Here is a 13,523-nt window from a genome sequence, read left to right as displayed (position 1 = left end):
CACCTTTCTGCTTACCTGTGGAAATTGTATTGGTTTGATGTTGATCTTCTTCCACAGTCCTCACCAAGGGAGGAATGTTTTCCCACCCCCACCTGATTCCTTTGCTGCCTTTATCAGTGTTTTGCATTTCACACCTTCTCAGTTTGATTGATTTGCAATTAATACCACCCTTTTCTGATGGCTGAGGGTTTTGTACTTGCGCTCCTGGCTGCTGCCTTTCCCTTGGCTTTAGAATGGGTGCTCAGCCACGCTGCTGTCGGGTGAGATCGATGGTTCTTTTGGACATCCAATAATAATATTACCATAAAGATTGCCCAGTTTTCAACCACATGTTCTCTGTCTTAATTCATCTTTCTCACTTGTAAAAGCCCTGTATGATTTTGGGAGCATGGGGAGGACTATGTGTGAGGAGGATGGGAATGAGTGCGGAGGCGGGTCAAGGCTAATTCTCGCTGTTTAGGGGCTATTAATTGTACATTTCATTTCATAATGAGAATGAAGGGATGAATAGTAAAATATCTGGTGATATGATGTGACTGACCCATTTTGAAATAGCAACTACATGTCTGTGTAGGAGGTTGTGCAGTAATTATCGCAGAAGATTGTTCTCTTCGTTCATCTGCTCCTCTGATCTCCATCCTCCCAGGATTACCCGCTGGGCACTCTCGCCTTCAGCTGCAGCATTTTGATTTGTCTCTCAGCTTCATAACCCGTATCAGAAAGCATTGGAGGTGTTAGTAATCTAACATTTTAATTCATACTTTATTCTGATTTTCTATAATGTTCCAAGCAATGGGATTTCCTTCTCTTTTGCTATTGCATGGTCTAATGACTCTTATCCATAAGTTCAGCCCGTTTTTCACTTAATTTTGCCTCTTACTTGTGCTTAAAACATATTCAGCTGTTCCCAGTGTTTACATGACTCTAAATGTGTCAGAGTCTTTAAACTCGCTGTTTCTGGGCAGTCTAAGGTTGTTGTATATTTAGTTCTGATTTCTGCACAGACTGAACCGGCCGTTATTTTATCTTTGCATTGCATGGTGGAATTTATTAATAACCAGTCTTAATAACAGGGAGCCCGTAAGGAATGGTGGGATGGTGCATTTGGAAAAGGAGCCACACTGGCTTATTCCCTGGTCCTCATCTGTCATGCTCAAAATCCCTCTGCCTTTTGCCACCAGAGCACTTGTTGATGTTGTTTTGCAGCTTTGGGGTGTCCAGTTTCCTTCCTTTTCTTAAGGGGTTTTGAATATTTATTTCAATATTTTATTGTTTTCTTCCATGAATTTCCAGCCTTTTCTTTCCAAGATGAAAACACATACTATTTATTTCCTTCATCTGTTTCTAAACACACTGGACCCATCCTTTCTTCCCTCTGCCTTTCCCCAGCCATCACACTTTCTCTGTCATCTTTGATACTTGTATCTGTCCATGATGTAATAGTCTCCCTAAATATCGTTATACTACGTGTGATCCCCTTTGATTGTCACCATACATGCTAAATAAGGCTATACAAATACATAGGATGAGAGTTGGATTGCTTTGAAGGGTTAAGAGAGAGGATGTGATGGTAGATGAATCCATGGAGAAACGCACAAGGGCGGGGATAGCTCCACATTGAAAATGTTAGCGGGATATGGCGTTTTTAATATTTGACATCAGGACTGCTGGAGTTGTGCTCCTGGTGTGCTAGGAACCAGGTGAAATTCTGTGCTCTTGTTTAGACGTTCACTCTGTTTATGACTGCTGCTATTGTTTGTGATGATTAAGGTTCTTTTCATTACTAGCAAATGGTTTTATTACTTTATTCTGGTTAAATTTTAATTACTTGCCATATATATGACAGACACGCATACCTACCCATCCTTATTTTGAATAAACTGCATTAAACGAAAGTACCTTTAGGTCCTAGTGATGAGAAAGTGAGCGCTTGATAATGAGAATTGATGGTTTTTCCTCTTTTCCCCCATTCAGGGAGTGTTTGAAGAGGAGCCCGCGGAGCCCAAAAGCGGAGGGCTCCGATTCGGTGACATCTCAGTCCTCACCCAGTGAAGAGGCTGGAATGATGACTGAGGTGAAAGTGAAAACAGAGGTACCAGATGACTATATTGAAGAGGTGATCTGGCAGGATGACACCAAAGATTCCAAGAAGAACATAAAAGATGGGCCAGGAGACGTGCCCGCGGAGATCTGTGTGGTCATAGGTGGGGTCCGCAACCAGCAGACGCTCGGTAAGCTGTGGGATAACGCACCCCATCAGTCAGTTCCCTGAGTCTGTGGTGTTGGGGAGAATAATGAAGCTCTGGAGAGCTGTTCCTGGAAGCTCAGCTCTTCCAAAGGGACCAGAGCCATGGTGCACATCAATCTCAGGGCTCTGGCTCAGGATTATTAACCTTCTTTAATTTTTGCTATCTGTTTGTATCTGGTCACCCCTAAAGGCTCAACCAAGATCAAGGTAACTGTGCGAAAAAGCTTATTACTGTCTTTTGACGTGTTACATGACTTGCCCCTCAGTCATTTGCAAAATTCATGGTGAACCTAGGGCTGGCGGTAGGTGTGTTGGGCACAGATGAGGAGGCAATCGGGACGAAAGCCTGAGAAAAAGTTGAAATGTTTTGAGGAAAGCTGCTTTGAGGAAAATGGCTGCTTTCTGTGAATAATTAGATTTAGCTCAAAAACAGGTTTTACAGGTTGCTGTTTGTTTGTTTTTCTGATTGCTAGTAATGTCGTGGGAATAATTTTGACTTTTGGCTGGCTGTGGTGTGCCACTTCCAAAATAGTACTTTCTATCCCCACCCCACCTCAAGCGGTGATGCAAAAAAGCTTTTTCTTTTTTGCAAACCTCAGACTGTCCTCTACTCGCGCTCCAGGGAAAGGACTTTCTGCGGGATCCTGGAAAGGCACGACTCTTGCTAAAGGGACTCATGAGTTGGCTCCAACATGGAGCAAGTCCCAGCAGTGACTCTGAGAGACAAAGGCAAAGAAGAAAGAGCAGTTGGACCATGTTTTCTTCAAGGGACTCAGGGAAAAGTTAATTTGAGCTGCCCAGCATTGCTGTTCGGGTTGGTTTGTCTTGCAGTGGGGAGAGAAAAGAGGTATTGATGTTAGATTTTCTCCTGGTTTTCACCTGATCATTGTCCACATTGTTGGAAAGAAACCTTGGAAGGTGTTAGCTGGTGACTGTCTTGGGAACGTTGTTGTCCTGCCTGTCCTCCCTTGCCCAGTAGGACAGCCACTAAGAATGGCAGGGTGGGAGGTCACTGCTATTTATGCAGGGACAAAACATCTAGGGAAAGCCTAAGAAGTCCATAACTAGTTCCAACTTAAAGATCTTACAATTTGGAGGACATATTCTGTGTATATTCAGAGCTTTTGTGTCCCCACAGCTCTTGAGAGGTTGGTCACTGCATGGGCAACCCTGAAATGCAGAGGTGACCCTGGCACCCTGGGAGGGATGGGTGGAGACATGACCACTGATTGGAGGCAATAGGAGCTTCTCCTTCAGCTGTGGTCACCAGCCCTTGATGAAAGCATCTGCAGAATGGAACTGTCATGTAGAACCCTGGCTTCTGGCTGGGAAGCAGCAGCTGCTTTGCAGATGATGTCCCCTGAGAATGGTGGTTTCTAGCTAAGGTTTACTATGTTGTGCAGAGTGGGGAGCAGGCTTTTGCTGTTGCCTAACTTGAATATACACCAGCATGTTGTACCTACGGAGAGCACTGGGGACGGGTTGGGCTGACGGGACACACGGTTCAAAGTATAGGCACTGTCGCGGGAGGGACAAAGTGCTATTTACTAGTTAACAAGTGGTGGTTGAAAGCCATAGAAAGTAAACTGGAGAATTACTATCTGGAAGGGCCTTTTCAAATGAAATGTGCATCATATTTGTTATTTTATAGCCTCACGCTGGGTTTCTTTAAAGGCAACTTGGTCCTGAGGCGATTGGCAGCTGGCAGCCGATTCCTTTGTGAAAAGAGCCCTGTAAGTGCCCCTATTCATCCGCCATTACATAACTCTTGCTTGTTGGGGAGGTGGCTCTGAATAACTTTTCTGTTTGGCCACCAAATACTGTGCTCTGTGTGGACCGACCCTGGTGCCCAGATATCAGTTCCTTGTGGTTTCTTGAACTGGCTCCCAGTCAATTCTTCTGGTCCCCTCCGTCCCCCTGCAGAAACCACAGACAGGCACTATTTCCATTGCTGCTGACATCTGTGTAACTCGCACAAGAAACGTCCCATGCTGCTGCTTCACCAGCGATTTCGGCTGCTGCTCTGGAACAGCCCAAGATTGAGAACAGCTGAAGACACCGGTTCCTCCTACCTCCAGAGCAAAGGCTTCGTGCTCTCTGCTGCTGCTCACTGGTACTTACAGGAGTTTTTCTCCCCAAAGACTTTCTCGTCATGTGATCTGGTAGCCCTGTATCTAAATCACTTCAGCTGTGCAAAAAGGCAAGGCTTTGGTAGGATTTTATTCGCCTTCATCAGGGAAGCTGAGATTGGAGGTGTCAGAAATGGTTATTTTTCATCATAATTCATGATGCAGGATGAAGTGGTGAATTGGCAGTAAATGAATCCCTCTCCTTCACACAGAAATGCCGTCCCCCAGACTGTCTCTTTTCATGGTGTGCTGGGAATGGTCAGTTAAATGGGGGATGTGTTGTCTGAGCTGGGGCCACAGTGCTGAAGGCTTCAGGGCACACATGGCTCCACATGACAGACAGCTTTCCTGCGGGGCTTGGCTGAGATACACATTAGAAGATTTATGTCTCTTTTCTGAGTCACACATCAGCAGGAGCGTGCTATATTTGTATTTTTATTTGATACTTGGAGCAATTTGTAACTGGAATTCCTAGCTCAGTTGCTGCTATTCACTTCTAGTGTTTTCATCCGATTAGGCCTTGTGTACACTGCCTCCTGCTTGGTTATATGTTCACACGTCTCTCCCTGCACTTTGGACTCCTCCAGACTCTGTTTCCATCCATTTGGAGCAGCCCAAACCCCACGATGGATGAAAGCGGATGCAGCGAAGCGGGATGGGTGGTGGCGGTGGCTGCAGTCCCCCAGCCAAAGAGCTGATGCTGATGTTTGGGGGCTTAGACCATTTCCCGCTCATCTGCTTCTCCACAGAAGTCTTGCAAGCCCCGTGGGATCCCCCTGCAGGCATCCCAAGCAAAGAAAGCCAATGGTTGGTTCCAAACGTGGGTCTGGGCAGCAGCAGACTGATACCTGCTGCTGTGGAACCCGCTCTCCTCCCTGTCCACAGACCCATACCCCGCTGCAGTACCGCCAGGTCTCTCTGCCTCACAGGTGATGTGTTTTGGGTGCTGCACAGCTTCGAGATGCAATATTTCCTGTTCTTTTTTTCTTTTTTCGTGCTAGCTTCACATGCTGGCCTTGGGCCAGGGCTGTTTGAAGAGCTCCAACACATTAACATTTCTCAGGGCAGGGTGTCAGGGCGAAAGGCAGAGAAGTCCATCATCCAGTCCACTACTAAGTGTCCTATCTGGAAAGGAGAAGAAAAGCGTTGTAAATCAAGAGAAAGGGGGAGAGACTGTTTGGATGATGTGGATGGTTTTCTGTTGTTGTGAAGAGCATCAGGTCAGTATTTGTGTTTTGGAGGACTGAGTTATCTGCGAGTTGATCAGGAGAAGTTTTATACAGGACTATTTAAGATCTGAATCTGGTCTGTGCTTTATGAGAAACATTTTGGAGAGGATTTTTAAAGTAATGCATTAAATCAGAAATGTTTCTGAGACAAAGTGAAGAGTGAATCCTTCTGCTTTGAGACGATCAATCTTATGTGCACATGCTTGATTCATCCAGTGATGCTGACGTTTGTTGCTGAGCTGCTCAGCACACATAATTCAAGAGCACTTTCGATTCTCCCTAGTTATACCAAATAAAATAGTGCTGCAGAAGCCTTAAGAAACTCTGTGTGACCTCTGACATCTTGTTATCAAGGCACAGGGACAGATGGGTCTTGGAAACTTTTAATAGGCTTCAGCCATCATTATTCTTTGGAAATGCATCCACTTTAAGGGCTCTTTTCTGATTTTTTTTTTGCACAATTTAGATGGAAAAGCAGTGGAACATGGCTCTCCCGTTGGATATACACGAAATCGATATTCAGGGACCTGGATTTTTGACCATGCATTGAGATACACGTCCGGTATGTGATGGAAGGGTGTGAAAGTCTAACCAGGTATCAGGGAGCAAGGGAAAGCTCTGGATGCAATGGGTGTGTTGCCCAAATTCCAGCTGCCAGGCTCAGGAAAAGCCTGGCAAAACTGAATGCACCAACTAACCAAAAGCCTTTCCCATCTCCCCTCCTACTACAAACAGCTTTAACCTGCATGACACATCCTGATGTGGACAAAGTCCAAGATAAACCATGGCAGTGTCCACCGCAACACGGGCATGTTCTTTGTAAGGCCATAACACACAGGAATGTCTTTTTTTTTTCCCCTCACTTCATCTTGCCTCCACTCCAATAACACATATGCTGTGGCAAGTCATCGCTCTTTTCTCTAATACGAGGATCTGTGTCTCTGTCCCCCAAATCTTGGTGTGCTCAGTACACAGTTGTGGCTGTTGAGTTGTCTTGGTGCCTGCAGGACATTAGATCTGTAATGCACCTCTCTTACACCCTCCACAAACTCACTGTCCTCCTGAGGTGGTGCTCTACCGTCCGTGCACAGGAGATGGGTAGAGGTACCCCCCTCGAAGATGACTCCAGCCTTTCCTGGGTTGCACTTGAGACCAGGGTGCTTCAGGACATCTGCACAAAAGCACTGGCCATGAGATGCGCCGGTCCCTCTCTTGCCTTTGGCTTCTGCCTTTGCTTTCCAAGCACAGCCCCTTGCATGAGGGCTGCGGCACCGGTTTGGTTTCGTATTGGAGAGGGAAGGCACTACACAGTTACTTGTGCAGGTTATACTCCTCTTGAAGAACTTCTGCACAACAAAATGCATTTATGGGCCATAGACTATCTTTAGAGGAAGGGGGAAATATAAGAAAAACGGAGAAAAAAATTCAACCTCGAGCCCCTGACCGTTACCTGTTTTCCCAGTGCTCTGTGTGCACGCAGCGCTGTTTCGGAGTATGGGTGGGCGTCAGTGGCATTTTGCTGTCGGTACAGCTGAACCTAGGCTGTTGCACAGGGTTACTGGTTGGTAACCAGAGGGTGAGTGCGCTCGTCTTCTGGTGGTGCTGCTTTGGGGCTTTAGCTGGAATAGTTTTCAGGAAAGAATTTTGGAAGTTGGTGATGAATATAATCAGTCCTTGAGCATGGCAAATGAGGGCTGGCAGATGCTGCCAACTTGCTGATACAGTGTCCCTCAGGGGTCCATACTGGGACCAGTACTGATTAATATCTTCATCAGTGACATAGTCAGCAGGGTCGAGTGCACCCTCAGCAAGTTTGCAGATGACACCGAGCTGAGTGGTGCGCTTGACACGCCTGAGGGATGGGATGGCATCCAGAGGGACCTGGACAAGCTCGAGGAACGGGCCCATGTGAACCTCATGAGGTTCAACAAGGCCAAGTGCAGGGTCCTGCACCTGGGTCAAGGCAACCCCCAATATCAGCACGGGCTGGGGGTGAAGGGATGGAGACCAGCCCTGCCGAGAAGGACTTGGGGGTACTGGTGGGTGAAAAGCTGGACATGAGCTGGCAATGTGCGCCCGCAGCCCAGAAGCCAACCGTGTCCTGGGCTGCATCCAAAGCCGCGTGGCCAGCAGGGCGAGGGAGGGGATTCTGCCCCTCTGCCCCGCTCTGGGGAGACCCCCCTGCAGTGCTGCGTCCAGCTCTGGAGCCCTCGGCACAGGAGAGACATGGACCTGCTGGAGCAGGGCCAGAGGAGGCCCCAGCAATGCTCCAAGGGCTGGAACAGCTCTGCTGGGAGGACAGGCTGGGAGAGCTGGGGGGGCTCAGCCTGGAGCAGAGAAGGCTCCGGGGAGACCTTAGTGCAGCTGCCAGGGCTGAGAGGGGCTGATAGGAAAGATGGGGACAGACTTTTTAGCAGGGCCTGTTGTGATAGGAGAAGAGGTAACAGTTTTAAACTAAAAGAAGGTAGATTCAGACCAGATACATAAGGAAGAAATTTTTGCCACTGAGGATGGTGAAACCCCGGCCCAGGTTGCCCGGAGAGGTGGTGGATGCCCCATCCCTGGACACATCCCAGATCAGGTTGGACGGGGCTCTGAGCAACCTGCTCTGGTTGAAGATGTCCCTGCTCACTGCAGGGGGTTGGACTAGGTGACGTTTAAAGGTCCCTTCCAACCCTGTGATTCTGTGATCCACCATTTCACTTAGAAAAGCCTGTGTGGAGTGACCATGGGTGATGACTGTGCCATATATGTATATCTATATATAAAATACAACTAGCTGCGATAATTAAAAGGCTGTGGAGCAGCTGAGACATAATAAAACTGACTAGAGTATCAGTATTTTAGCGTATTTTTTCAGATGTGTACTCTTGTGTATCGGACTGTAGCGAATCACCTCTTTCAGCATCGATGACAAAGTAGCCTCCCAAGCTCAAAAGACAGTCCCAAGTGATGCTAACAGTGATGGACAGAGAATTCAGCGCTGTTACAAACTGGAAGGAAGGTTGTTTTCTTCCCCAGCTGTAAGCAATAGGGCATGGGAAGGGAGAAAAAGAACGTGGGTATAGCATGTTCAAAAAACACAGCTGGTTTTGTTCCTGGAAAGAGCTCACTTTGAGTAGCACTGGGTAAGTATTCCTGTAAAATGATGTTTGGGAATATTTATTTGGATGTGTTTGTGAATGCTTTGTTCTTGTTTGTGACTCGTCCCTGAGTTTTACTGTTTTGCATGGTTGGGAGAAGATAGTTTCAAGGTTCGTGAGGAAGCGTCCATGGAAATGAAATGCTACGTTCACACAAAACAATATTCAGCCCTTCTTTCTCCCACCTCCTCTTCCAGTAAGTGCTGCTCTCGCCCTACTGAAGAGCACATAAGATCACAGTTACTTTGCTGCCGAAGGACAGCTAAGAAATGCAGTACATTTTGCAAGTGAGAGCTTGAAAATTGAATTTATAGCCTGTTCACCAAGTTGGAGTGGGGGAAAAAAAGGTTGAATCAACTTAAATAAAAAATCTAAGGAAATTTCTGTCTGCCTGTCCAATAAACAGAAAAGGCTAAATTCATTGCATAATTTCATCATTACAAATGATTCTCCCAGCTCTGTTTCTCTGGTTTCGTTTCAAATGACTGTTTGCAGATGTGTGTTTTCTGGAATTAGAGACACAAATTGAGAAGAGAGACTACTGTGGTCATGTGCTTTTCCTTAAAAAGGTCAAAAGTTCTATTTGTATCTATTTGGTTTCCTCTGGGTGGATATTTACCAAATCTCTGTGGGTTTCTTGAGAAATTTGTACATTGTGCATTTCTTGAGAAATTTTGAAAACTCCTTGCCTCAAGATAACATATTGCCTTCTTTTTTCAGTTGAAAAGCTTTTTTTCCCATATACTAGGAACTTACTGAAAAGTAATTCAAGGTTATTTCTGTCCATAGGAAATATTAGTCATTATTATAAAATTATAAGTCAGGCTATTTTGAGAGTGGCCCTTTCATGTTAGCAAAGTTACAAAGATATACTGAAAGTGTAAGTTCAGGGTAATATGCCAAGGAATCTTAAATAAGGATGAAAAAAAGAATTGAGTCTGGTATAGTGATTTCCTGCATTTATCTCCATGTACCTTCCAAAAATTACTTTGCTGCAAACTGCATTCTTTTGTCCCCAGTTCATGGATAAGTATGTGGTGAGGGTGTTTTTCCTGATCTAATACGGTTCTCTCTTGGTTTTCAGGGTCTTACGAGTGTGGAATATGTGGGAAGAAATACAAGTATTACAACTGTTTCCAGACCCATGTGCGAGCGCATAGAGGTATTTCACTCCTGCTCAAATATTTGGGAATCCTGGGGTAACATTCAGGTTCAGGGAATATTTTCAGAAGGGTCTTGAAGGTTGCTCTGCTGCTTCTCTGTTCATCAAGAACGCTTCTTTCGGGTGGCCCATTAATAACAAATTTATAAATTTTGGGGATAAGCTTTGTGGGTCTCTACTTCAGCAATGTTTCTCCTGAGGTCAGGAGCAGCGCTTGCGTTCGGTGCAGTATTTACTGTCCGGGGCTCTCCGGGGGCATTGCTGTCTGTTGGGAGAGCCGCAAATCAAGAAGTTTGTCCTGGCAGATGCTACATGCCAGCAGGGTAGTTACGGCCGCAGGGGCCAGCATCTCCCCGAGGCGCCGCATGCTCCTGCCCAGCTGGGTGTTTCAGTCCATCCCAGTTAGGTCAGGATGGGCGGATATCAAGTCAAGATATCGGCGTTGCTATACTGCTGTATTTTTACGTTAATATCAAGATGATACTTGAACTCACCCCCATACCCCTGCTGTCAGCTGAAGTCACTTTCCAAATGTATTGTTTGTATGAAGTATCTCTTGCTTAGGCAGGAGTGACTTTATTTGAATTTTCTGTAAGTCTGGCCAATTTGATGTTGCTTAATTGCAGATACGGGAAAGTTTTTCTTGGTGTTTTATACCATTAGCATAGTTTGTATAGTTTGGAGAAATAGGTATCTGAAATAACAGAACAACAGGGACTTGAAACTAGCTCATGAGCCTTTCAGTGGTTTTATTTTCTTTCACCCGCGTTGAGCACGGAAGTCTGTGTGTCAGGCTTGTAGAAGCATCTGCTTTAGCTCCTCAGATGTAACTAGCAGTATTGGTGCATGTGGTCTTCAATGAAGTGATTGACCAGAATGTCTAAAGGAGCATAAAGGAAACTCCCAGTGAAAAGTTTGAAAATCTAGGAATAATGAAGGCTAATGCAATGTTAAATTTTAAATGTGTAAACTCTCAGAAGTCAGCAAATGCACAGCTGAAAAGTGAACATGCATAGTTAACTTCTCAGAGCTTTTCACAGTCTCATAATACAACCTTTAATTGCATGGTTGCTTATTTCTCGTGTGCTGTTTAACATCACAGAGCTTCTTCTGTGTCCTTAGATACATGCAGCATTGTTTTTTGATGCTGGTATCCCTTTCTAAATACCAACAAAATTCCTAAAAGTCCTTTAAATGTAGCTACAAAGTAGCTTCACTCTGCAGTTTAAGAAAAAAAAAAATCCCTAAAATAATAGTGAGCAACAGTTATTTGCTGACATGCAGAATGCTGTACTATTGCATCACAGCATTGCAATAATTTTGCAATAATAATTGCAGTATTTAGATTTCGGACAAGGATTGCTTTTATTTTACTTCTCTTCCCCAAGCACTATGGGATCTTTAATTCAGCTGGAATTTTAGGAGCTATATTAGTATGAGGTCACGTCCTAGTGTCTGATCCAATTGATTTGTGTTTATACATTTCTTTAATTTTGATCATGAAAACAAGCTTATATATTAAATGTCTGGATGCATCACCATACACATGTACAATTGATATCTGTATGTTTTGTCATGAACTCAGTGGAGACATGATTTTACCTTTTGCTTCCAAAGCCTTTTTAAAGTGTAGCTATAGAATATGGAAATTTTCAAAATTTTGAGTGTGGAAATTCATTAGTAATTTTCACATCAGTGGTGGAGAAGCACAGTTTATATGTATGAAACTTAGAAAACGTTGGTTTATGTTGCTGTAAATTGATGCATGTAATAGTAACATTTAAAATGCATTTGAATTGCCTTAAGACAATAAAAATCAGAATGAGATACTTATTCATGTACAATTCTTAACAAGAAATCAAACTGAAAACTCAGTGCAGCTCTGTAGATGTGATTCTCCCGGAAACAGAACCTGAGCTGGCAGTTAAAGCAGTCAGGAAATGTACCTGTCTGCAGAGAAATAACATGCCGTTGAATGCACATGTAATCTATAGTTAGGGGAAAAAAAAAAAAGAAAGGATTTTATGGAGGAAAGTCCTGTGTGATATTATCCAGTGAGAATCATACATGGAACTGTACCAGTGACAATATGGAAATAGCTTAAGAGTGCAGGACTGAAAGACATTCTTGTGAAAGATGCTTTCATTGCCACGCATATCAAAGGTTTCATATAAAGAAGTGGCTGGTATTGCACCATCATAACAAACGTGAGGTAACTTGGTGGTTACAGGTACATTGAAGATACGATTCTGCACTTTGCATACTCGCCCTGTGTATCTTCGGTCCGTGTCCTGGATAACACCCCAAGGCACTGGCAAGCCAGCTCCCCTAGGTCTGCTCGTCCTCGAAACGCTGAAAATTGAGCTCCCTTGGGCTGTTACATGCCAGAAACTCAGATCCTGAATCTTTTAGTCATTTCTTTTTGGCTGGGCAAGGAAGGAGCCGTACTGCAGTGGCAGGACCTGGCATTCCCTCTTTGCCTGATGTATTTTCCAAGCATCAGCCGTGGTTTTCCCAAAGTCTGGGCCACCCGTCAGTCACATAACATCAGCCTTTCCCTGAAGGTTTGACTGATCCTGGGTAAACTCGGCAGCTCAGCATCAGCGTAGCTACAGCAAACTCAGGCCCCTTTTTCTTCTCTTTAGGTGCTTTCTTCCAGGGCTTTCTGGGCATTCAAGCAGAAATACCTGCTGCTTGTGATTTGCTGAAGGATAGACCCCTTCCCCTTGAATAGCCCTCTGCTTTTTGCTGTCTTGTGTGGTTTCTGAGTCACTAATGGTCCTTGGCCAAGCTGTGGGTTGGTTCTGCAGATGGTGATGCAAAAGGTTCAGCTCATGGGAGAGCAGACAGTGATCATCTTGATCTGGTTTTGGACCTTTGGGGCAAAACAACTGAAAAAACAATCTGTCTAGCCAGCCCCACTGTCACCCTTCAGTGACCCAACTTCTGTCCCCAGGATGGGAGGTTTGGAGGTCTCAAGTAATCCTGGCTTTGAACGGGGTTATTTCTGAGCTGGTTTTTGTACATCTTGGTGTCCAGTTTGAAGCTGCAGCAGACAAGCTAGGGGCCTGTGGCTGATGGCCAGCGCAGGTGGGAGGTCTGTTGCCCTCTCTGCTCTTGCAGTCAGTCCTTAATTAGTCACTTGTTTTGCCCTGTGCAAAACTTCTTCTCATCCTTCAAGCTGTTCAGTTCCACATTAAGACTTTCACACTGGCAAGATTGCTAAAGGCTAAAAATGACGTTTTTCTTTGTAATGATAGTTTTTGGGAGAAATTTCCTAGATTTTTTTATATCGACACCTGCCTCCTCTCTAGATCTCCATGGTAGAGATGTGTTGGAGGTGACCTGTGTTCTTTAGGCTGATTTTTTTCTTGTCTGCCTGTAGGATTGGGTGTTTTCTTATTGAAAAATGGGGCACTTTCTTAGTTTCTTGAGCCTTCCCTGTGGAGTGATTGATCTCCTGGCAGTTGGCAAGTGCAAAGGGTTGAGGCAGCTCTTGTTCAAGACATGCAGCCTCGCAGGGGCAAGCTCCCTTTCTGCTTTGCTCCGAAAGCTGAGATGCAGGCACGGAAAACCCCACGTAAAGGGTTCTGCAAAGAATCAGAAACGTAG

At 45.0% G+C, this 13,523-nt stretch overlaps 1 protein-coding gene across 1 annotated transcript in view; it reads left to right on the top strand.

The window, feature by feature from the left end:
* Positions 1–13,523, top strand: part of ZNF618 (zinc finger protein 618) — a gene marked incomplete at both ends in the record, with an annotated part of 160,473 nt that overhangs the window by 85,530 nt on the left and 61,420 nt on the right. The window contains 3 exons of the mRNA XM_082009003.1: positions 1,975–2,231; positions 6,073–6,168; positions 9,834–9,911. Of these exons, the coding sequence (XP_081865129.1) occupies positions 1,975–2,231; positions 6,073–6,168; positions 9,834–9,911 (431 nt within the window). The remainder of the gene's footprint in view (positions 1–1,974; positions 2,232–6,072; positions 6,169–9,833; positions 9,912–13,523) is intronic.

Source organism: Phaethon aethereus (genome assembly GCF_964289735.1).
Source record: "Phaethon aethereus genome assembly, chromosome: 20".
NCBI lineage: Eukaryota > Metazoa > Chordata > Aves > Phaethontiformes > Phaethontidae > Phaethon > Phaethon aethereus.
The sequence above is the reverse complement of the archived record's forward strand: the minus strand, read 5'-3'. Positions and strand labels throughout refer to the sequence as shown.